General features: G+C 38.9%; 1 protein-coding gene across 1 annotated transcript in view; it reads right to left on the reverse strand.

Annotated features, from left to right (window-relative positions):
- WASF3 (WASP family member 3) overlaps positions 1–25,912 on the reverse strand; it is a 74,924-nt gene that overhangs the window by 15,048 nt on the left and 33,964 nt on the right. Inside the window, exons 3-5 of the mRNA XM_026454230.2 lie at positions 8,535–8,669; positions 6,284–6,437; positions 1,953–2,070 (exon numbers count right to left, since the gene is read on the reverse strand). Of these exons, the coding sequence (XP_026310015.1) occupies positions 1,953–2,070; positions 6,284–6,437; positions 8,535–8,669 (407 nt within the window). The remainder of the gene's footprint in view (positions 1–1,952; positions 2,071–6,283; positions 6,438–8,534; positions 8,670–25,912) is intronic.

Below are 25,912 nucleotides of genomic sequence, written 5' to 3' on the forward strand. Positions count from 1 at the left end.
CTCCCCACCTCTCCAGCCTCCCTGTGGCATCCCCCATTGTTGAGCTAGCCTCTGCTCCCCTCCCGCGGATCCCAGGGATCCCAGCCTGCATGACGCCTCCTCAGACAGGTCTTCTTGACCCCTCACTGTGCGTACACAGTCACCCACAGGTCATCTCACTCAGAGTGCTCTGTACTTTTCCTTCACCACACTTACCAACAGTGTCATTACATGTTTAAAGCTTCATACTTGTCTAATGAGGTTTTTAGTGTTTTTAAAGCATCCAACTAAAGGAAACAAAGTTCAAAAATGTGGGGTTTTTAATCCTCACATTTTCTAAACTAATTTTTCCTTCAGATTTGTCAACTGCAAACTGAACGTGATTTGGGCTTCTGAAATCCTGGGGAATAAAGAGTATCTTGCCTCATTTTCTATTTCCATAGGAAGTGGACCTATGTGAACATTTTGAAACTTCTCTCCCTCCTTCCGCATTTCCGAGGCTGCATGATTATTGACGGCCTGTGTCCTTCATTATACTGTCCTCTCCATGAGGGTGGTAATCCTGTTTTTCTCTGCCACTGTTTATCCAGCATTTAGAAGGCATTCAACATCAAGTCATTATATAAGTGAATGAAAGAAATTCTTACCAGAATTTTATGTGTTTGAGGAAAGTAGAACGAGACAAAACAGCCCAGGATATAATAAGTGATTTTAAAGACACAATATCCATACATAAAAATTGTTTCCCCTTCAAGAAGAGTGACAAAAAATTAAACAGTTTTGCCAAAAGCATCATTGAGAAAGGAAACCTAGAAGGCCTTTTTTAAAAAGCAGGCACATTTTAAAGGCAGGTAAGCCCCAGCATTTTTCCCCTGTAACTATAAAAAAGCATGAGGATTAAGACAAATATGCTTTTTAAATATCTGTTCCTTTTCCACTCAAAAGATTGGAATCTTTCTTTTTTCTTCACTTGAATGCTCTGTAAAAGCTAGCAACTTTTCCAAGATATATCCCAATTAAATCTCCCAAAGCCATGAGCACAAGAAGACCAAGTCCTTTGCACCCCCCTTTCCCGGAACCAGTCATGGTGTCTTACAACAGCACAGTCTGCAAACTGTTCTCAGTTAAATGCTGTTTTTTGATTTTCAGATTCTCCTCCAAACCAAACTGTCACTCCTACTGGGCCAACACCCTCAGTGCCTCAAAACCCTAAGGCTATCAGCTCACAAAATGCTAAGCATTTCTCCTAACTAAAGTGCTCTAATCTGTCAAGCAAACTGGATGGTCATTTTAAAATATAGCTGACGTATAAAAATATTTAAAAAATACTTGTCCTTAGAGAATCATTCCTCTCAGTGGCCTAAGTCTAATTTCTGGGTCCAAAAGGAACAATTTTCACAAATCCCTTTACCTTAGTCGAGTGGGCTTCTCCTTTGATGACTGCTTGCAATGCAGGTATTTCTCAACCTTCAGACTTGCAAGTCTCTTCCTACCCCTACCCCTTAAAGGGAAGTTCCTTTTCAGTAAATCCTATCCCCTGAATGTGCAAACCACATATGCCTCTCAATGCCATGTGAACATCTCACCAAGATTTTAATCACAGCTAGAAGGCAACCCAACAATTAAAAATGTTAAAAAGACACAAGCACATCATTGTATCTGATTTGGAATACCGACTGCTTTACAAAAATTTGAGAAAGCAGGAGAGAAGTTACTAAAACATGGTAGCAAAACTAAGTTTAGGAACTACTTTTGTTAAAGCAAAGCAAGTGCTGGGGAACAAACCAGTACTTACTGAAAAATAGTATTACTGCATTAGACTGAATTGTCAGGATCTTTCGTGAGAAATGCAACCTCTAAAAAAACTTCAGCACTATATCCAATATCTCAACCGCTTAAATAATTTTCTATTTCTAAACAAGAATTTCCTTTTAAACACTGATATGCACATTTCCCATACTGAAAGTATTTACCTTTTGACGCCTTTTCTCTTTCCTTTTGTCTTCTGTGTCCTGCAGCATTTTTTCTTTCCAGAGGTCAAAGAAATAGGAAGGATCAGTATAGAACTTCAGCCCATCCTTCTTGTCATCTCTACAAATCAATGTATTGTAAGTCAGGGAAGAAAAGACTGTTAGAGACTTTTAGATGCAGGTTAATGTTAACTTGATTTGAACTCATGGGATTGTAACGTCCACATGGGGCACTTAAACTATCCTACACATATTAAGTCTTTAAGTTTCCTTATTTGAAAAAATGTGAAAACATCAAACAGCAACCTGTTGCAGAATAACCTGTTGTAGGTTAAAAGTATTCTTGCAAATTTAGAATCGAGTAAAAAAAAGTGCTAAAAAAAAAAAAAAAAAAAAAAAAAAATCACAACATGGCTCATATTCAGCAATTTATAATACCTCAATTACTTCAGGAAATTTTTTGCTTATTCCAACATGGGATCATACACAGAGATGGATGGATTCTTAGAAAGCACACATTCACTTCTACACTGGAGCTTCAACATCGTTAGGATTAAAAATTAGTAAGTACTCTATCCCTTTTTCTCAATAAAGTTTGCCCAACATCTCTAAGTTCAATTAGGAAAGAAGCAAAGTGTTTATGGGCATAAATGTGAGGAAAAACAGGGACGAACTATGTATTTTCAAACTGGAAGTAACCTATACAGAAGCTTTATTCACCTGTAGCCATTTCATTTTAAAGCACTGTCACAGGCAATTACTGTGGTCTGAAGAATATTTTAAGTCTTCATATAAGTAGCTCATTTATCATAAAACCAATGATGCAGCTAGCAGAGGTCCAAAGCTGTCATGTAAATCAATAGTCATGATCAAAACCATCATGATACAAAGTAAACACTGTCTTCTAGTGATGCTTCTGAAGACTACCTTCAAAGGAGGCAGAACATTTTATATTATTTCATATCAGTATTTCAATGAGTCATTCAGCAACACAGGGGAAGCAAAATCAGTTAAATGAGCACAGGAGAGTTGATGCCCAAACAGTCAAAGAAGGCTAATTGTTCAGAAGAAAGCAAAGGTCTGTCATTAAAGCCCCCGCTATGCCATCTCCTGTTAAGTGTCTTACCATCAAATACCAAGGCCTGGGTGCCTATGGGGCTATTCTAGTTGCTATGTCTGAAAATCACTGAGGAGCCAGTGCAACTCACACTACACCTTAATCTTTGACTATTAATGTCCTTCCTTTCTTTTCCTAGTTTCCTAATTGATAGGCAACCTGCATGATAGATATTACATTAATAACATCATTGTGAGAAAGATAATTTGTTTCCCTAAGATACCAAGGCCTTGAATGTAGGTAGAGGTCTAGAAAAAGCTGCAAAATTTAAGACATATAAGATGTGCATTTCTTTTTCTAAAAATGGAGCCAGTACCTTAATGAAGGCGGGAACTCACTTAAGTAAGCAAATGTTAACCTTGACGAGAATATAAACAGATATGTTCTTTTTTATTATTACACTTTAAGTTCTGGGATACACGTGTAGAATGCAGGTTTGTTACACAGGTATACATGTGCCATGGTGGTTTGCTGCACCCATCAACCCCTCATCCACATTAGCTATTTCTCCTCATGCTATCCCTCCCCCTTGCCCCCACCCCCCAACAGGTCCAGTGTGTGATGTTCCCCTCCCTGTGCCCTTATGTTCTCTCTGTTCAACTCCCACTTATGAGTAAGAACATGTGGTGTTTTTCTGTTCCTGTGTTAGTTTGCTGAGAATGATGGTTTCCAGCTTCATCCATGTCCCTGCAAAGGACAGGACCTCATTCTCTTTTATGGCTGCACAGTATTCCATGGTGTATATGTGCCACATTTTCTTTATCCAGTCTAACGTTGATGGGCATTTGAGTTGGTTGCAAGTATGTCCTAGTGTGAATAGTGCCGCAATAAACATACGTGTGCATGTGTCTTTACAGAAGGATGCTTTATAATCCTTTGGGTATATACCCAGTAATGGGATCGCTGGGTCAAATGGTATTTCTAGTTCTAGATCCTTGAGGAATCACCACACTGTCTTCCACAATGGTTGAACTAGTTTACACTCCCACCAACAGGGTAAAAGCGTTCCTATTTCTCCACATCCTCTCCAGCATCTGTTGTTTCCTATAGCTTCTAAACACTTAATTTTTCGGTCACTTAGGCTGGGCACAGTGGCTTATTCCTGTGATCCCAGCACTTTGGGGAGGCCGAGGCAGGTGGATCACCTGAGGTCAGTAGTTTGAGACCAGCCTGACCAACATGGTGAAACCCCATTTCTACTAAAAATACAAAAATTAGCCGGGCTTGGTGGCACATGCCTTTAATCCCAGGTACTTGGGAGGCTGAGGCAGAAGAATCGCTTGAAGTTGGGAGGTGGCGGTTGTAGTGAGCTGAGCTCGCACCATTGCACTCCTGCCAGGACAGCAAGAGTGAAGCAAAACTATGTCTCAAAAAAAATCTTTTTTTCAGTCACTTTGTACTTCTTATATTAAGACAATATTGTTACAGTGCCATATTTAAGTTCAAATGTGAAAGTTTATATGTTATATACCCCATATATTGCTATAATAATGAAAAAGCAAATGTGTGCTGGCACCGCTATCCTTAAACACACTATTAAAAAGTCAAAGATACTTGGGAGGCTGAGGCAGGAGAATCGCTTAAACCCAGGAGGCAGAGGTTGCAGTGAGCTGAGACCGCGCCACTGCTCTCCAGCCTGGGTGACAGAGCGAGACCCCATCTCAAAAAAGAAAAGAAAGTCAAAGATATGCTTTATTTTCCATAAGACTGAATACACACACACACACACACACACACACGTCAAATCAGTCTTCATGCAATTAAAAACTGTAACTCACTACAAATATTTTATCATGATCTAGATTAATCAATGTAAGTGGTTCACTGGGTTATCCAATTTTTTTTTCCTTTGGAACAGAATTTCCAGTGAGGTTTCTTAGTAACAGCAGGCAGAAAGTTTTCAGGAGCAAGCCTACATGTCATATTGTGTTTGAGGCTTCAGTGCTAAGTAAAAATGAAACTGCCCCAGGAAAACGCCCGCTGAATAAATGCAAAGCCATAAATTAAAACGTTAGGATTATAATGTTATAATCACACATATCCTTAATCTTTTTAAATAAGCGTGCTAAAACCTCCAGAGAAGTCTACTTTTTCCATAACAAGGTGTGGCATCTTTCTCCTCTGCCATCACCTTCCATGTGGACTGTTTTTCTGAGAGCCTCTCCTTGTCTGTGCAGAAAGAAAGTGATGTACTTTGAAATGCACTTTCCTAGCACAGCTGCAACAGGGTGGCTCCAAACATCTCCCTGTGGACAGTGAGAAAGGACAGGAATTCGGACCAAGAAAAATTTTACGTACTCCCTGAGATGGGCCAAAGAGCCCCTATAAGGGCAGGCCTGCTGAGAGGACAGTAAATGGAAGGGGAGAACTCGCAGGCTTCTGGAAGGCCCTCACAGGAGAATCACCAGAGTTGGCCTGGGGCTGTGAGGATCACTGGCCACCACAGTCTGTGCTTGTCAGAGGCCAAAGGTTGAGCTCCACAGGAGGCCACAGAGGTGGAGGGAGGACATGGCATACCACAAGGGACGGAGAGATAGTGTTTGAAAGAGGGATATGGGACAGGAGGCGACAGCAGGTATGGGAAGAAAGTGCTGAGCTGGGAGAAGGCAGGAGGGGTGTTTAGAAAGAGCATTTTTAGTTAGTCTCTTCATATTATTTTTTTGCACTATTTATTTTCCATTGTTTTTCTTGGAAGTCTGGTCCTGACAACGTGTCCTACCATTTTCCAGTAACAGAAGGTTAATTTGTTGACTATATTTTCACTCTTCAAAACCCCTAACACTACAGAATATGTTTTTTCTGAATTAAATAGCAAATGTCTCTGCAGTGCTGAGACACGTATTTTGCTGCATTATAAATGAATTCTGTAGTTCCTTTCAAATTGACATTGAATCTAAAAACATAACCACACACAATACTGTCAGGCAACGTACTGACTTCTACTTAAGGTAGCTACATCTAAAAGCTAAAATCAGAGCTCACGTTTCTACTGTTAAACGTATCACTATGCTGAAATACTATAACTTTAATAATTATGTACCAATGAGTAGTTTCACTGTATATAATGCAATTATTATCTTCAAAGTTTGAAGCAATTCTGAATTTTAACCCAGATGAGCCATCAAGGACATTCCCACACAATGCATCAGCTTGCTCCCAGCTCTGCCCAGCTCTCCCCTCAGCTCTAGGAAAGGTTCTAGCACGCATGAAGCTATACCTGTATGGTGTCAGGATGTTCAGAGGCGGTGGCTTATCACTCTGGTTGTAAATATCAGCAACAGGATTAGGAATGCTGTTCTTTGAAACCACCTGCTGGTCTTGGACTGTGGAACTTTTGAAAGCTTTTTTCATGTTGATATCCTGTAGTGAGACTATTTAGAGAAAATCCCCCAGTTGAGTTATACAGAAATATTTTTAACTGTTTAGAAATAAGTACCACTTGACTCACAATCAAAAATACCTCCTAGAACAACCAAATAACATTTTTATTGTCCATTTAAAATCATGCTTAATAGCATGTGCATTCCTTCCCTTTCACAGATAACAGCTATCACTATGAAATGAGGTCAAATCATGATCTTTTTTTTTGTAGTAATCTAATTATTTCACTGAACCTAATATTAGAGTAACATTCTTTATTTAAATAGCACTTCTCAGAAATCACATAGGAATATAGCTATGAATGTAACAGGCATGTAAATGCACAGATTTCAATACCCTAAGGAAAACACAGTTCAAACAACATTAGTTTAAATATAATGCATGTGGGAAATACTTCTGCAAAAATTACACAGATGGAAATAACACATTAAGGTTTTCTGCAACAAACATTAAGGAAAGATGGCAAAGCTTTTCAACATGCATCTAGTCCCAAAAATTAAGTAGCTTGATCGATGATACAAAATTACACTAAGGATTCAGAAAATCGGGGCTGGGTAAAGTTCTTTCTTGTGCTTGTACAGCACTTTACATTTCATTTATCAACTCATCTGACTTTCATCAAACTTTTTGAGGTGGACAGACTAGGCTATTAACCCACCTATTCAACCACTGAAGCTGGGCTTCAGAAATGTTAACATTCCAAAAACTCCAGCGAAAAAGTGACAACCCCAAAATAGAATACAGACTTCCTAATTTTCAGTCAAGTATTTCTTCTACTGTAACATCCATGACCAAGAAAAGTAATAAGGTCAAACCTTGTTTGGAAAAGGATTTTAAAGATATGACATGTACTATAAAATATCATAAAATTTAATCTACAGATTAATCTTTTCCAGGGTAAGGTTATCATAAGCATTCAAATGGCAACAGCCAACAAAAAGTTGAAGAAATATGAATAGCTATTAAAAATCACTTGTGATACTAATTTAAAACGTGAATGATTGGTTTAAGATGTTAAGATTTCCTTACCTGAACAGACCAAATAATACTTATTGTTGTAAAAGTAACAATGCTTCTATAATGGATATTAAAATCAATGTTCTACATTTTTGTTATATTTGTAAATCACTAATCAAATTTTGACCTTTGAAAAAGACCTGAATATGAGGCAACATATATTTTTTAAATGATGAGGGATGACTCCTACAAATAACTACATTAAAAAAAAAAAAAGCATTATTTTTACCAATACTACTCTATAGATATAGCACAAAAATCAGACACTAGGATCTTTTCAAAGGAACAAGAGAAACTGTTAACTGCCATTATTTAAAGGTAAAACTAAATTTTAACCTAAATATTTTTCTCAAAATAAATATGAAGTAGTATATTTTGTACTTTTTTAGCATATTTTCTTAAGCTCAATCTCAGTCTTTCATTCAAGATACTGAAAGTAAAATTTTTAAAAAGGGATTGTTGACAGTTTCAATTTTGTTGAGGCTGACAATTTCAGGGTGTATCATCAAATGACTATCAGTTAACTATACAATGCTTGTCAATATTAACATTATTTTAAAGCCTGCAGCCTAAAGGCCTTCAGTAAATTCTATTTCTGAGAAGGTTAATACAATTTTTAAATCAGCAGAATCACCAGGATTTTACGGGCATCAATCCTAAGAGCACCAGGTGCTTGTGTCACACAAAGTATGTGTAACACTGTCTCGGTTGGACCATATCTCTAGAGTGGCTCTGTAATTTTTAGGTAAGAAACTATTTTAAAAATAACTATCAGTAACCTAAATTGAGGCTTCTAATACTGACTGTATTCAAAGAAGCCTTTAAAACAAATACTATATTGGTAATTTTCTTAAAAAAGAGTACAGAGTATGAAGTAGACCAGATATGAATCTTTTCGTTGTGAATTAACCCAAAGTTGTAGGTTTTTCCCCCCTCACTATTCTTCTAGGAAAAGACACGATGAAATATCAGCATACCACCCCAAGGAAAAAGCAGTAATTACACTGCAATTAATTACTACCATCTTGTCAACATCACTTCTAGCTCACTGCTTTCAAGCAATTACCTACCCTCTTCCACTGTTGAATCCAGCTGGGTGACTTTGACAGCGAGGCGATCAATTCTGTCTTGAAGAGAATTTGCTCTGATGTAGAAGTTGTTAGCCTCATTGAACAACTCACCAAATATGTCCTCAGCATGTTTGCCTGTAGAATAAAATGAATGGAGAAGGCCATCTGTTACGGAGCTGATGAAGCGGCCCTCACACATCCTCACCTGTCAACATGTTGGATTTCGTGCAAACGAGTATGAAAATAAAGTGTCACAGTCCAAGGCCTTTAGAACTTCTGAAGTTTATTGGAGATACTCTTATAAATCTGAAACTGACTCAAAGTTGTAGAATTTTAAAATATCCCAGATAGTATAGAATCTTTATTGCTATATGAGCTATCGCTCAAGTTGCTTCCCACTAATTGCAACTTAAGTTCTCATTTTTCATGCTTTAAGTGTAAATACAATCTCAGGAACTACACTTTCACTTTATTCCCCAAGATAATTCAATTATCATGTTGGCCTTTAAATCGGGGATTTTATCTCATTCACAATCAGAAACATTAGATACCTTATTTGTGCCTAACACTTTCCAATGGCATTAAATTCTTCCAATTAGTATTTCGAAATCTAGGTATATAGTGCTGACTCAGGCACTCTCTATAAACCAAGATTTTGAATTCTGGGTTAACTTTTTCTGCATGGCTCATTTCTACATTCCTCTGAGTGCTAGATATAACTCCCACTTTTCTTAAAATGTAACATTTCTGAAAATTTAGCAAGCAAGATAAGAATCATTACCTGCTTACACTGAATTTCCAAATCCTAACACCATTACTTTATCCATTCAACAAATATTTAACAGCTGCCTACACTGAGTGGGTAAGACACATCTCACCTTAACTTTTCTGAAAGAGATACCTACTACTTCTTTTTATTTTTATTTTCCATCGGTTTGTCACTCAAATGAGAAAGAGAACCTGAACCTCCCAGGAAGAAAACTTCATTACAGTTAAGAATCACCCTAAAGTTCTCGTGGTGCTTTACAGTTTATACGTTGCTTTCACAGCCATTTTCTGTACCCTTTGCTATAATCCATGAGACCGTGAACTCTGCCTGTGTGATGTCTCCTGCATACACCTGTTCAATGAGTGAGTGAGTCCGGGAGGTAAACAGGGAGTTAATGTTTTCATTCTCTGGCTGACTAAACAGAGGATCAGAAAGGTGGTCTGTCCAAATCCCATGGCTAGTACATAGCAGAAATAGATGAAACAACAATGTGGTCTTCTAACTTTTAGTTCTCTGCTTTTATCACATAGCTACCTGCACTCACTTGGCTGCAATCTTCATGAATTATTTCATGCCATGAAACACTCGATAATTTCTTATCTACTTAATGAAATGGACTAAAATATTTTACTGCTTAAATGGTTACACCTAGACACTGGGGATGAATTCTTACGAGTTTAAAATTAGTATAATTTCATAGATTCTGTGTAACTGTTTTAACAAGAAGAATTTCTCTTAGAAAATAAGAATAAATCAATAAACATGTACCCCATCCCCCATCAAAAAAGGACAGAAAAATCCAGATTTCAGCCTTCAGCTAAGCAATAAATTGCTTCTCTTAAAGCTCAATATCCACAGCATGGTCCTCTGTGTTCACTCAATATTCTGTCGAAAGTTTCCATTTCCATAATATGCAAAATGGTTCCACAAAGACAAAAAAATAACGCCTTCACACAAACTATATACATTTTAACATACTATAACTAGCTGTGGCATCCAGAATTAATGCTCATTTACTGCTTTATGAACTCTCTCCTGAGCTCCAGACTTGTTATCTAATTAGCTACTGAGCATCTCCATGTTGATGTCTGCTAAGATTCTCAAATCCTGTATAAGCTGAAATATAATTCCTTTTCACCTTACCTCAAACTTGCATCCCCATGTTGAAAAGCACCCACCATCCAAAATGAAGCCCAAGCCAGAAATGGTGTCACTGTGACAGCTCCCTCTATGGCTAACTCAACACCAAGTATTGTCCCCCCTTCTACACCCACTGCCATCTTGCCCCAGACCCTCGTTTCTCTCCTGAATTACATCAATAGCTTTTAGATTCACCTCCCACCCCCGAACCCATGCATCGCACTGCTGCCAAATGATCTAACAGGAAGAGCTGACTACATCATTTCTATTTAAATTCTTTACTGCTCCCTGTCATTTCAAGATAAAATCTAGTAAGCCCCTCAGTATGACACAGAAGGCCCTGTGCACCGCACTTCATTTCTTTTCCCAGTTTTTAAAAAAATAATTTCAACATTTACCTTAGATTCAGAGGGTACATGTACAGGTTTGTTACATGGGTATACTGAGTGACCCTGCAGTTTGGGGAATGAATGATCCCATACCCAGGTAGTGAACATAGTATCCAAGAGACAGTTTGTCGGCCCTTGTCCCACTCTCTCTCTCCTCATCCAGTAGTCCCCAGTGTCTACTGTTCCCGTTTTTATGTCTATGTGTACCCAATACTTAGCTCCCACTTATAAGTGAGAACATGCAGTATTTGGTTTTCCGTTCCCGTGTTAATTCTCTTATAATAATGGCCTCCAGCTGCATCCATGTTGATGCAAAAGACATGACCTCATTCTTTATTATGGCTGTGTAGTATCCCATGACGTACCACATTTTCTTTATCCAGTCCACCATTGATAGGTACTCAGGTGGATTCCATGTCTTTCTTACTGCAAAGAGCACTGTGATGAACATACGAGTGCATGTGTCTTCTTGGTAAAATGATCCATTTTCCTTTGGGTCTATGCCCAGTAACGGAATTGCTGGATGGAATGGTACTTCTATTTTACGTTCTCCTTTCCACAGTGGCTGAACTAATTTACATTCCCACCGTGTTTACAGTAAGTAAGCATTCGCTTTTTTCTGCAGCATTGCCAACATCTGTTATTTTTGACTTTTTAACAGTAGCCTTTCTAACTGGCCACACCTCGTTTCTGCCCTCGCCTGGTGCTCCAGCCAGAATGCACTACTTGCAGTCCCACACTTCTCCCACTTCCTCACGCTCTGTCTGTGCTTCTGCACAGCTGCTCTGCTCCCTCTGCCTCATGCATGGGCACCCCCTTCCTCACAGTAATAGCTGACACTCCGGAGCACTCACAGGGGCGGACCAAAGCCTAAGTGTTTTACCTACCATTTCTCTTCTTACAAATCTGCCATGATTTCAATCATTTTAACAGTTTTAAGAATGACTGAAATCCCTTTCACCACCACCTCTCATATCCATTAGAATGTTTTTGTTTAAAAAACAAAAACAAAAATGCAGAGAACTGTTGGTAAGAATGTGGAGAAATTAGAACCCTGTGCACTGTTGGTGAGAATGTAAAGTGGTACAACTGCTGTGGAAAACTGTGTGGTGGTCCCCCCAAAATTAAACATATGACCCAGCAACCCTACTTGAGTATATACCCATAAAGAAGTACAAGCAAGGACTGAAGAGACGTTTGCATACCTATGTGCACAGAAGCATTATTCATAGTAGCAGAGGTGGAAGAACCTGAGTGTCCATCAATGTATGAATGGACAAACAAAACGTAGTATACACATACAATGGAATATTATTCAGCCTTTAAAGGAAGGAAATTCTGACACATACTACAACATGGATGAACCCTGAGGACGACAATAGGCTAAGCAAAATAAACCAGTCACAAAAAGACAAATACTGTACGATTCCACTTATATGAGGCATCTAAAGTAGTCCATTTCGTAGAGACAGTAGAATGGTGGCTGCCAGAGGTCAGAGGAGGAGGGAAATGGGGAGTTCTTTAATGAGCGCAGAGTCTTACTTCTGCAAGATGACAACATTCTGGAGACCCGCTGCACAACCATGTATACACAGGGGTTAACACTACTTGCTACAGTTTGGATGCTGGTTGCCTCCAAATCTCATACTGAAATGTGATCCCCAATGTTGGAGGTGGGACATACTGGAATTTGTTTGGATCACGGGGGTGGATCCCTCATGAATAGACTAATGCCCTCCCTGAGTGAGCGAGTTTTACTCTAGCAGTTCCTGTGACAGCTAGCTGTTAAAAAGAGCCTGCAGCACCTCCGCTCCTTGTTTCCTCTCTCTCCACGTGACCCCTGCACACACAGCTCGCCTTCACCTTCCTTCATCAGTGGAAACCTTCTGAGGCCTCACCAGCAGCAGATACTGGTGCTATGCTTCCTGTACAGCCTGCAGAATCACCACCTAAATAAACTTTTCTTTATAAGTTACCCAGACTCAGGTATTCCTTTACAGCAACACACAAAGACACTACTGGACTGTCCACCTAAAAACGGTTCAGGTAAATTTAATGTTATGTAAATTGTATCACAATTTTTTTTTTTTAAAACCTGGAGAAGAAAATCATAAAAATCTAGAATTCTGCACTGAAAACGCCCTCCCTCTTCCCCTGCTCCTCACCCTATACTCTTTCTCTTCCCTTCACAGCAAAGCTTCCCCGGAGCTCTGTCCTCGCCCCTTTCCCCATTCTGCCCAGCCCCAGGCCAGTCCTGTTTTTGCCCTATCACTCTAAGAAAGGGCTGACCCAACTCGGCAGACCATCTCTCCCTGCTAAGTCAAGGGCCAGATCCCAGGTCCCATCCATCCGGCCTCTCGTGGCACGGCCCAGTGCTGACCATGATGCCCAGGCCAGGCCTGCCTGCCAAGAGCCTGCAGGCGCCCTCCCGCCTCACGGGCCCTCCACTCCCACTGCTGCCTCCTCCCTCCCCAGACTCAAAACTCTGCAGGAGCCCAGAGCTCAAGGTCTTCGCTTTTTCTTTTTCTTTAACAAAAGTTCTTTTTGAAACAAAAACAAAAACAAAAAACTAATTACTTCTGCCTCTAAACCTAGTGGTTTAATATTTCCAAAAACTCCACTTTTAAAAACTACTGATACAGAAAAAAAGAGCTGTGTTAAATATTCCAACCTCTTCTCTTTTCCATCAACATTCATTTAGGCATCTCATCCAGCCTAATGGCTGTAAACACTTCCTCTATGCTGACGATTCCTAAATTTCTACCTCCAGATGGACCTCTTCCTGAGATCCTGACGCATGTATCAAGCTCCTTACTGACAGCACCACTGGGTGTCTAATAACTGAACATACAACTTGGCCGGAATGGAGTCCACATACCCCCTCATAAGCCCGCTCCTCTCCTGTCTTCCCCTGTTGGAAGAGCCAGCTCCATTCTTCCTGTTGCTCCAGTCCCAGACTTTAGGATCATCCTTGCCATCTCTCATTCGCTCACACTCCACACTGGCTCTCCAGCAAACTGTCATACACATCCATTTTCAGAATACATCCGGGGTCTGACTGCTCTGCACCACCTGCCCCGATCCTACCCTGCCCCAAGGCATAATCACCACTTGCCTCAACCTCCCTAACTGCCAAGGGATTGGTCTTCCAGCAACCTTGTCTCCATCCACGCCCCTGCTCAGACCACTCTCAACCAAGCAGCCCCAGCCATCTTGTCCAAACCAGCCTCAGATCCTGTTGCTCCTCTGAGTGTTCAAATCCACTCCATGCCTTACCAATTCACTCCGAATAAAAGTTAAAGGCCAGACGACCACTTATAAGCTCCTACACAACCTAGCTCCGTTCACCTTTGGGCCTCATCTCCTATTAACCTCTCCCTTGTATGTCCCACTCCAACTACCCTGGCTTCCTCAGTGTTTCTCAGACATGCCAAGCACCTCCCTTCTCCCGTGTTCTTTGCATTTCCAGTTCCTTCTGTGTAGACCACTTCTGCTCTAGAGACTACATGGTTTGCTCCCTCACTTCATCCAGCTCTACACCCAAATGTCACCTTCTAAGTGAGGATTTCCTAGCAGCCCTGGCTAAACGCCATCACCTCATCACACATGTGATCACACAGCCCTCTTATCCCTGCTCTGCTGTATTTTCCTGCTTAGCACTAATCACCAAGTAATAAATTATGCACTTGTATGCATTCATCTTGTTTCTTGTCTGTCTCTCATCACTAGAACATATGATCCACAAAGACAAGGATTCCCCTTAGCTCTGTGTACTGCTTTATCAGTCTCCAATGTCTAGAGCATGCCTGGCTTACAGTAGGTACTCAGAAAAGATTTCAAAATAAGTGAATAAAAACACAAGAACTGAGTCCTGGCTAACTCAGGACATAGACTGGACTCTGTAAGAGCATTTGCCCCCCTCTGTGCTCCACAATGCCCTGAGCTGACCTGGATCACAGGACTCGTCAGAGAACTCTAATCTTGCCTTCATTCATCTAAGCTCTAGGAGAGCTGGAGCTCTGCCTTTCACCTCTGCACTGCTTGTTTTCAGCCAGTGCTCAACAACTATCAGCTGAATGAAAAACACATGATCTATGCCAGTGTTTCTTGCTAACAAGCACAAAGCCAACAAATGCTTCCAGCTCAAGGAAGGCTGGGCAATGAGGAGCTAAAGGATTAAACATGTTTCTATGCCTTGGGGTGTCTCAAAGTCATTAATAAGTTAATGTGCACTGGCAATCTGCAAGAGAAGCATCTCACATATCATATTCTTAGAGTGACTGGGCCTGGAAACACCTAATAACATCTTTCAAAACCACTGTTTTATAGAATCCATTTGGTGAAATGCTGGGTGATTTGTAGATGAATACCATGTTCCAAATGCTTCATATTCAAGTCTATCAGTTCTTTATTTCTCAATGTCTGACACAGTCACAAAATGAAACCAATTTTTGTGTTTCTGCTTGACCATTCACAGTTTAAAATAAATTGATATATACACACATACTCCAGTGCAACTTAAAAGCTCCCATCCCATCCCCTTCGGCTGTACAGAAAACTAATTAATAGGGACAGCATATACACCAAGAATATGGGAGTGTACACCATAGCCTCTTGCAAAAGTGACAGCAATATTCTCAAAGCACAGCAACTACTGTTGAGAACACCACCATGTATTCTCAGCTCAATGCTGTACAAGCAGAAAAGGACAGGCAACATTTGCCTCTATGTCCGATGCCTAACCTATGTGAAAAACATGCAACTGATACTACATTTCTACTCAGAAGTTCTCAATTTATAAAGGGACATAAAATTTAAAGACTTGCATAATTAATATTTTGCCAGCTGCTGAAAGCTGACAAGTGTCTGAAGAGAAAAAAATGGAAGGAGCTATATTTTCTGATGATAAGAATAAAGTGTTATAATTACAGCCTTCAGTTTTGCAAACAGCAAATGATTTGAAAAGCCGAATTCTACTCACTCTTTCAACGGCAAGTCCATTAATAGCTAAACTAATTCTGAATTATGGACCACATTGAGGTAAATGCAATTTATTCATTCTTTGTTGACAAAGGTTCCACTTCTGGACTTATTAGTACCACATGAACTCAAGTCCAAGTACATCAGGTTGAGATAAATGCCTCTGTCAACTAAAGAAAAATCAGGCTTTTGAAGAATTAAAGTTAGCTTTATTTGTAAGTCTTACTGAGGAATGTAACCCGGGAGAGGCTTCTCAGGAGTTGTTAGACTATTTTAAAGTAGTATTTTGGCCCACAGTTTACATATAAGTGATGGTGGCCCTGCCTGTGTCTAGCAGGTACATCAAATGTGTTTAGAAGTTATATTAAATACTTTTGCACCAACCTAATAGAAGTTACAATAGAGTAAAATGCGAGGATACATCTGGCTATAGATGATAAAAGCAAAATCATTAGACATTATCTTCTGCAGAGGAAAAGACAAGGGCTAGGATTACTGATTCACATTTTCTGGAAAATGCAGTGATTTAGGCAGGGGATGCGGGAACCTGCGCTCTACCCCATGTATCATCTTTAGGGCATTCTTCCAGAGGGCTGCTCTCAGTCCTTGAGTCAGGCACTTTGTGAAGTTTTGTTGACAAGGGATTTTGTGAAATTCTGCTGGCAAGCCCAGAGAATGAGCAAAGGGCTCCCTAGTTCCCCCTTCTGGTCATAGTTCCACCCTCGGGTTGCATCTACAAGAGCAGCAGTGATTGTATTATGTAGTCGGGAGGGCTCTTTTCTAGGGAAGTCCACAGTCTTTAGTTACAGTTGTCACAGTCGTAAGGAATGAGTATCGGGTTTGGTGTGTATACTTGTCTATTATTAGAAAACACATTTTGGACTGTATTTTTTTTTAATTCATATGATCTCGTTTTTAGCTTGATGTCATCTTTTTCTGTACCTAATATATTTTAATGGGACTATTACAAGGAACTATAGATTATACATGGTAGTATTTATTTAAAATAAATTAAATAATTTAAATAGTATAAAAGTGAGTTATAGATCGGAGAAAACATAACTAACAAAACTGGGATATATTTGTATACTAACTGCACTTTTAAATTAAAAATTTTTATGGAAGTACTGATGATTAATTTTTGTTTGGGTTAGAATAAGAGTTTTTTTTATTTCTTGGTGTTGGGAAGGTTTATTACCAGGAAGTCATGTTTCTTGGGGAAAAATAACTTTGTTATTTATTGTAGGCTGGCCAGATTGTCAGTAATATAGGGTCGGTCATGACATGAAATTATATGTTATTTTTTGAATAATGAATTATTTTTAGTAACTGGGTGACAATTATTTTGGCCTTAGCCACTGATAAATAGTTTCTAAATTCTGGAGAGTTTTAAATAAAGAGAATTTAGGTACAGAGAGTTTTAGGTAAAGAGAGTTTAGGTAAAGAGAAAGGTAAATGTTTTAATTTGTTTACGAAACTATACTCAGTTGTTTAAAGACACGAATAGCTTAAAAGAAACTTTTCTTACTTTGGAAAACGAAGTATAAAGAAAATCACTAATATTTTGACTTTGTCTCACACCTCTAAATTGCCAAAGCATAAAAACTGTACATGGATTTTTCCGCTGTATTTAAAAGTGAAGATTTACTGGAAACAACCAAGTAATCTTGTATGAGTCCTTCCTGGGGAACAAAAGAGCAGTCATAACTAGAGCTTTCATAAAATTTCAGCACACACACTAGCACCTAGATCTCGGTTTGTCTAGATTTTGGCTTTTTGTTCTCCACTAAAAGGAATCAGGTTTCTTGGGAAAATGGCTCCAGGGCGGAGGGTAGAAAACCACATGAGCCTAGAATGCACTGCTGTGCTAGAAAGAGTAAAGTGCTCAAAGGACTTGACTTCTGAGATTGGTGGGGAGATGTCAAAAGGACACAGAAGCCTGTCTGAAAGGGCTCCCACCAGCCAAATGTAGAAAAATGTAAGGATCAAAATAAGTCAATGGATTATAAACCACAGAATAAAATAATCCATCAGTCCATACTGATATAAATGAGCAAGTAAATAAATAGGAAAATAAGTGAAAGCATTTGCAGCAGAATGTTAACTAACTAATGTTGAAGAAATTATGGCATGACAAAAAAAATCATCATTCTGCAACCACCACAGCAACTGTTTCCGTCAAGGATCATCAGTGGATGCTGAGACTCGTGGGTTCAAAGAAGGATGGCACACAGAACATTTATACAGTCTCAAAGTGCCTCCCCATATGATACTTTTTAATTACATAGGGAAAAAAATCTTTGCACTACAGAAACTTCGGGTAATCAATCCACTGATGAAAGTCAGTATCACCAGTTACGGCACAAGCAGACACACGAGCTTCCTAATGAAACGCACAGGGGAGGACACATCAGCGCCGTGTGGCATTTCTGTCAATATCCTAAATCCAGTCACGAGGAAATATCAGAAAAGCCAGACCAAGGGACATTCCATAACATAAATGCTGGTTCCCTTCTAAAGCGTCAAGGTCATAAAAGTCACAGAAAGACTGAGGAACTATTTCAGATTAAAGGAAACAAAAAAAGAGATTTTTAATATATATGCATACATGCATATGTATGGGGGGAAAGTGGAAAGGAGGTCTAAGAAAATGAAGAAATGTAAAACAAAATCTGGGTGGAAGCTTATGGAAATTATTTGTACTGTTTTTGATCTTTTTAAAGTCTAAAATCATTTCAAAATGAAAAGTTAAGAAAGAAACTTCATTATAGTATCTGTAATGTCAGTTCCTATTGAATTCCATAAAATAACAAGTCATAACATTGGGCTTAAAGTTTTTTCCCTCTTTTTTAAACCTATTTTTTCTCCTATAAAAGCAATACTTGCTTATTGTAAGAAATACAGAAAATACAGGAAAGTAAACAGTAGGAAAAATGACCCAAAGTCCAATTAAAGACTCTACTGCTACCATTCTGATTATAAAACACATGCTCATGATAGAACATTTGAAAAATTCAGAAAAATAAAAAGAAACGTCAACCATAATTAACTACAATTAACTTTTAAAATACTTCTTTATAATTCTTTCTTAAAATACTTAAAATTCTTTCTAAGCATTTTAAGAGCTAACAGACATTGATTATTAAGCGTATTCATTTTTTCAGCAAATATTCAAGCATCCACTGTGTATCAGGCCTTGTCCTTGTAGCTTGAAGGGTATATTATGGTTGAGGAAAACAGACAATAAACAAGCAATGTGACTGGTGAAAATAAGCACTATGGGGAAAATAAAGCCGTATTTTTTTATAGAGAACAGAGTGGAAGGAAGTGGGTGGTGGTATTTCAGTGGTCACAAAAGGCCTCTTTGATAAGATGGTATCAACTGACTGAAGAGGGGGAAGATGAATATCTAGGGCAAGAACCTTCCAGGCAGAAGACAAATATGTGCTTGGTGTATATGAGCAACATCAAGGAGGCCAGTGTGGCTAAAGCCCAGTGAGTGATGGGGAAAAGGGCAGAAGAAGAGGACAGTGAAATAGATGCCCTTCCCTTTGTGTTGGGGCGGGGGTTGAGGGGAGTGACTGGAAATCCGACAGAAGGCGAGAGGCATACTGACTTGGATTGGAATAGTGACATCGGGGCAGCTAACAGGCATACTGATTTGCTATACATTTTGAAGATGACTGACCTTATCCATTATTGGACTGGATGTCTCTGATATGAGAGAAAGAAGATAATCAAAAAAAGCACTGTAAGAGGACAGCTTCCACTTGCTAAGACAGATGAGGGATGGCTGGAAAAGAGAGAAAGAAATCGCAGGTGCAGTTTTAGACATGTGGGATTAGAGATACCTATTAGAAATCCAAGTGAAGATATTGAGTGGGCAGTTGTATAGTTGTATGTAAGTCTGAAACTAGGAGACAGGTCAGAACTGAAGACATACATTTGAACATCATCAGCATAAAGATGTTATTTTGAGCCATGGGACCTGATGAGGTCACTTAGTAAATGACAACAGGCAGAGAAGAGCCAAATGGGGAAGATCACTGAGGAGACAAAGAACAGCTTGGGAGGTAGGAAAAACACCAGAGTGGGGCGGCAGACCACTGCGCAGGTGAAGAGAGTTTCTCCAGAGGAGGCAGCTATCTGTGAGTCGCATGCCAGCAACAGATGAAGTAACAAGGTAGCCTGGCCACTGGATTTCAGCAGTATGCAAGTCACCGGTCATGCCAATGAGCAGTTTCAAAAGCATGAGTGTGACGAAATCTCAATGGGGACAACAGACAATGTGGGATATAGAGTATGAATACATCCTTCAAGGAATCTTGCTGTGGGAGCAAGAAATGGATGACAGAGAGAGGATGATTTGAAATGTACTCAAATTGGGAGATTTCTTTACATATTTATACTCGATGAGAATGACACAGAAAGAAGGGGAAAAGAAAATACAGAGAAGACAGAAGGTGCATGTAGCCTGGAAGAAGCCTCAGGGTATGGAACCCAGTGCTTAGCTGGAGGAGACGGCTTGGATAGGGGCAGGAACAGCCTGTCCATCTAAGGGAGGGTGAGCAGGAGACATGGGTACAGGGCCTATCAGCGTGCAGTGTCTCAGAGGGAGACCTTTACTTCTCCTCTGATTGCTTTTCTTTTACCAGTGAAATAAGCAGCACAGTCATCCGCAGTGTGGGGAGCTACAAGGTGGAAAGACATGAAATAGGCAACTAAGAACACAAAAACTAATTAACACAGAGATTACAACAGGAGTGCAGAGCAACACCAACGGCCCACCTGAGGCATGGGCTCATGACTTTACACCTTTCTTCTTTTCTAACATAACCATTTAAAGCTACAAATCTTTCTCTACACACTTATCCCACAAATACGCTAGTATTTTGTGTTCATTACCACATGGTTAGGAATCGTTTCTAATTTCCCTTTTGAGTTTTTCTTTGACCCGAGGATTATTTTTTAAATACTGTTTGATTTTCCAATATTTGAGAATTATCTAAAAAGATTATAATTATCCCATTATCATCACCCTCCGTATATTAATCTTTTTAAACTTACTATTTTATGGCCTATCAGATGTCCCGTTTTGGTATATATTTCATGGGAAATTAAAAGAATGTGTATTCTACAACTTGGGAGTTTGGTATACAAAGATGAATTAAGTCAGATTGGCTGGTATATTGTTCAAACCCCCTATATCCTCACAGATTTTCTGTCCACTTGTTCTTTCAATTACTGAGGGGTACTTGTTAAAATCTCCGATTATGATTTTGAGTTTGCCTACCTCGCCCATCAGTTCTATTTTTATTCCATGTAGTTTGCCGCCCTCTTATTAGGTACATATACATTTAAAGTTCTGTGCTCTTGACTCTTTTACCACCATTAAAGGTCCTGGCTTATCTGTTTTATAGTCTACTTTATCTAACATTCATAAAACCGTATCTTATATCTTGTATTTGCAGGGCATATTTTTTTTTATATCTTGCATTTGCAGGGCATATTTTTTCATTAACTTTCTTTAAATCAGTGTCTTCATCCTCAAAATGCAAGTATTTTAGTTTCACTTTTTAATTTAGCCTGATAATCTCTGCCTTTTAAGAGAAAGTTTAAAATGTTTCTATTTAAAGAAAGTATTGATGTGGTTAGGATTAAATCTATCATCTGTTTTCCATTTAGCCCTTCTGTTCCTTCTTCCTTTGTTCTTCCTTTCTTGTCTTCTGGGATAATCAAATCATTATTTTAGGATTTCGCTTGATATGCATGTGTTATTCCTGATGGTTACTAGAAATTATACTATGTGCCCTTAACTCATCTCTACTTTCAAATAACATAATATTTCATAAACAATGTAAAACACAACAGTGTAAGTCTATCACTTTCACACTCAGCATTTACTGCCACATATTTTACTGTCGCATAGATTATAAATGCCATAAATTTTAAACAGTTACTAGTCTTTTAAGCAGACATAGACCTAATTATTGATGACCTTTTCTATTTAATCCCCTATTTACTTTTTCTGGTAATCTGGACTCCTTGCAGATCCAGGTTTCCAAATGGTATCATTTCCCTGCAGCCTAAGAATTTTTTGTAGTACAGGTTGCTGGAAGACTAATTCTCTGAGACTTTTGTCTCAACAAAATGTCTTTCATTTTTAAAAGATATTTTCACCGACTATAGAATTACAGAATGACAGTTTTCTTTCTTTTAGCACTTATCCACTGTTTTCTGGTCCAACGTTTCTGATGACAAGTCAGCTGTCATCCTTAACATTGTTCCCTTCTTTTACATAATGTATACTTTTCCTCTTGCTTCTTTTATGATTTTCTCTTTATCTTTGTTCCTTTAGCAAAATTTTTTTGGGTTTTTTTGTTGTTGTTAAAATGTTTTTACAGTCTCGCTCTGTTGCCTATGATGGAATGCAGTGGTATGATCTCAGCTCACTGCAACTTCTGCCTCCCAGGATCAAGCCATTCTCATGCCTCAGCCTCCCAAGTAGCTGGGACTACAGGTGTGCACCACGGTACCGGTCTACTTTTGTATTTTTAGTAGAGATGGGGTTTCATCGTGTTGGCCAGGCTGATCTCGAACTCCTGGCCTCAAGTCATCCACCCACCTTGGCCTCCTTAGCAATTTTATTATGATGTGGTTTTCTTTATACTTTCTGTACACTTTATACCTTCCGTATACTTTATACTTTGCTGAGCTTCTTGTGTCTGTTAGTTGGTATCTATCATCAATATTCAAAACTTATCTTCCATTACTTCTTCTGCTCTATTCCTTCTCTTTTTCTCCTTTTGTTCTGGAATTCCAATTACATATGTGTCAGACCATTTGATATGGTCCCGTACTCTGGATGCTCTACACTTCTGTTGTTGCTTTCTTTCTAAATTCATTTTCTCTTTGAATCAGTTTAGATAATTTCTATTAACTTGTCTCCAAGTTCACCAATCACTTCTGCTGTGTCCTGTCTGCTATTAGGTCCCCACAAGTGAATTCTTTCTTTCTGATACTGTATTTTTCGAGTTCTAGCATTAACAAAAAAAGATGATTTCCATTTCTCTGCTGAAACTGCTATTGCACTACATTCAATATATTTTTCTTGATTCTTATAATTTCCATCTCTCTGACATTACCTATCTGTCCTTGCATGTTGTCTACTTTTCCATTAGATCCCTCAGCATATTAATCATAGTTCTTTTAAACTCCTGGTCTGACAATGCCAATATTCCTCCCATATCTGAATCTGGTTCTGATGCTAGCTCTGTCCCATCAAACTGTGTTTTTTGCCTTTTAGTACGCTTTGTAATATTCTGATGAAAACCAGACAAGACACACAAAGTGAAAGGAATCCCAGTACACTGGCCCTTAGTGCTGGGCTGGTAAGGTGTCAGGGGGTGGGGGGCTGGGTGTGAAAAGGGAGTGTTTCACAGTCCTATGACTGGGTCTCAGTCTTCTAATGAGCCTGGGACCCTGGGTCTCACCCCCACTTCCCCTCAGGTTAGGCAGGAAGACCAGAAGGGACTGGAGTTGTGTATTTCCCTCCAACCAGGTCTGTTAAGCTCTGGTAAAATCTTAGTCTGTTAGACTCTGCGGAAATAATTTCTTTGGAGGGCAGGCAGGTTAAAAAGACTCAAATGTTTTGGGCATTTTTATTGTTGTTGCTGTTGTTTTTTGTTTTGTTTTGTTTTTTTTTTTTTGAGACACAGTCTCACTCTGTTGCCCAGGGTGGAATGTGGTAGTGCAATCTCTGCTCCCTGCAACCTTCGCCTGCTGGGTTCAAGCAATTCTCTGCCTCTGCCCCCCGAGTAGCTGGGATTATAGGCGCCCACCACCACGCCTGGCTAATTTTTGTATTTTTTTTTAGGAAGGATGGGTTCTCACCATCTCGGGCAGGCTGGTCTTGAACTCCTGAGCTCATAATCCACCCGCCTTGACCTCCCAAAGTGCTGGGATTACAGGTGTGAGCCACTACGCCCAGATGTTTTGGGCTTAAAGTCTATTCCCCTCTCCCCTGAATGGACGAACAGACATTTTTCTCCAATCTTCAATGTAAGAACCTGGTAAGGTTGCTCACAGTAAAATACACAAGTGTGGAAGCCCCTCTGACTGGGCCCCTCTGGAGCTTCTAACTCTCAAACTTGTCCTCATTGAGCCTCCAGCAACTCACCAAGTTTTTGCAACCCTGAAATGGTTCCCAAAAGGCTTTCTGCTCATGGGTTTCTGTGTTTCCAAATTTGGGGGCATCAGTTTGTCCTGTAACTTCATTTCTTTGATGGATCTTTCAAAAGGTTGGTTTTCAGATTACTGAGCTTCCACTTACTGTGTAGACATGAGTGACTTCCAAGTTCTATAAAGCCAGACCAGAAATTGGATGCCCCTTCAATAAATTCTTCATAACTACTCTAAAGTACTTACCAGTTATTTCCCAAATTGGGGTCATCTGTGGGTCTTGCTTCTACTAACTGACTTCTGTTTCTCTGGATTTCAGGTCACATATTTTTCCTTTTCCACCTATCTCATATTTATATTTATATTTGTATTTATTTTGCCAGACAATGTGTGTAAAAGAATAGCAGATTAAAGCAGAGAATGTTTACTTCCTTTTTAAAAGGGTGTCTTTTAAGGAAGACTACTACTTTAGGCTGCTGATAATCACAATCATGTACCTGATATGAGAAATAATTATATGAAATACAATGAGAGAGATGATAAAACCAGATAAATTTAGTGAGAGCCAGAACTGCTCTAACTTGTGCTCTTAAGAATTATGATGCATTAAATCTTGCTGTATTAAAATCCATATGGAGGAAGGAAAAATAAAAAACAACCTAACTAATAATTACTTCTACAATACCCTTAAGAAAGTATTTCTGACATTCCGGGTCACATGGTGGGTCAGCAGAGTCTGTGAACCCCTATAATCCTGCCTTTGTCGGGGTGGTGGGGCTCTTACACTTGCCTTCAATTCTCCTGCTGACAGAATTCTGTCTTCTAGTTTCCTGAGTATACATTACTTTTTACTTACCTGCACTGGCTTTCTTTGTTCATGAGAGATGCAAAAACGAAGTTTGCAGCATTAAATATTCTTAAATTCTTGCTGTGTTCCTTCCAGTCAACTTCTGTCCAGATACCTCAATATATTTTATCTCAACTTACCCACAATCCTAGCCTCAAACTGTATAGAAATGTACTTACAATCTAGTTCCTTCATAAACTGTGTTTTATCCTCCTCTTCTCCCCCAAAATCTTGTTTGGCTAAATCATCCAAGAAATTTATTCAGTGCATGCCTTTAAAATACTAACATCTCTATCCTGAGTAGAACTGCACTTATGTCACTTAACACACCTCCAAATTTCAGATCCACTTATATAAAGCCAATGTATGAGAGTGCATTTGGTTTACTGGGAAACACAACGTCTATCTTAAGGAGCATTAATAAAAACAATCACTTAAAAACCTTTCAGAACACAGACTTCCTTTCTCATTTGTACAATTACTCCACACATGAAAATTAAATAAAAATAGATTTTATAATGATTTGTAAAGAGAGAAGCATATTTAAAATTAATGGAGTCACAGAATTGTGGGCTACTTGTGATGACTGTATCTTTGCTCGTTATGAGGAAGCCTGATGACTCCTCAGACATAAGAAATCTTTTTTTAAAAAATCAAAAATAACCAGAGATGTATGTAATTATTTCGAATAAGAATTTATAATAGAGTTCCCCTACAAATAAACAACTATATGTCCAACATTAGTAAAATGGTTAATTATGGTGTATCAATATAATAATCTCTAGCTACTCAAAAATGTGTCTTATAAGAATCAATACATACGTTTACTATACAGTAAGTACAGGCTATAAAACCATATGTACAATGAGATACCATCTGTATAAAGATATGTATTACAAATAATTTTTTCTGATTAATGGAATTTTGTAAAGTTGACTCTTTTGTGTGTTTCTGTGCTAAATTTTCTATGTTATCTTAATAGTACCACTAACGTACCCAAACTTTTTTTTTGGCAGGGCTCACTAAAGTTCTAACTCCTTTCTTTGTGACATCCTGAGAAGAATTTTAAGGG

The sequence above is a fragment of the Piliocolobus tephrosceles genome, chromosome X, assembly GCF_002776525.5.
Source record: "Piliocolobus tephrosceles isolate RC106 chromosome X, ASM277652v3, whole genome shotgun sequence".
Lineage (NCBI taxonomy): Eukaryota > Metazoa > Chordata > Mammalia > Primates > Cercopithecidae > Piliocolobus > Piliocolobus tephrosceles.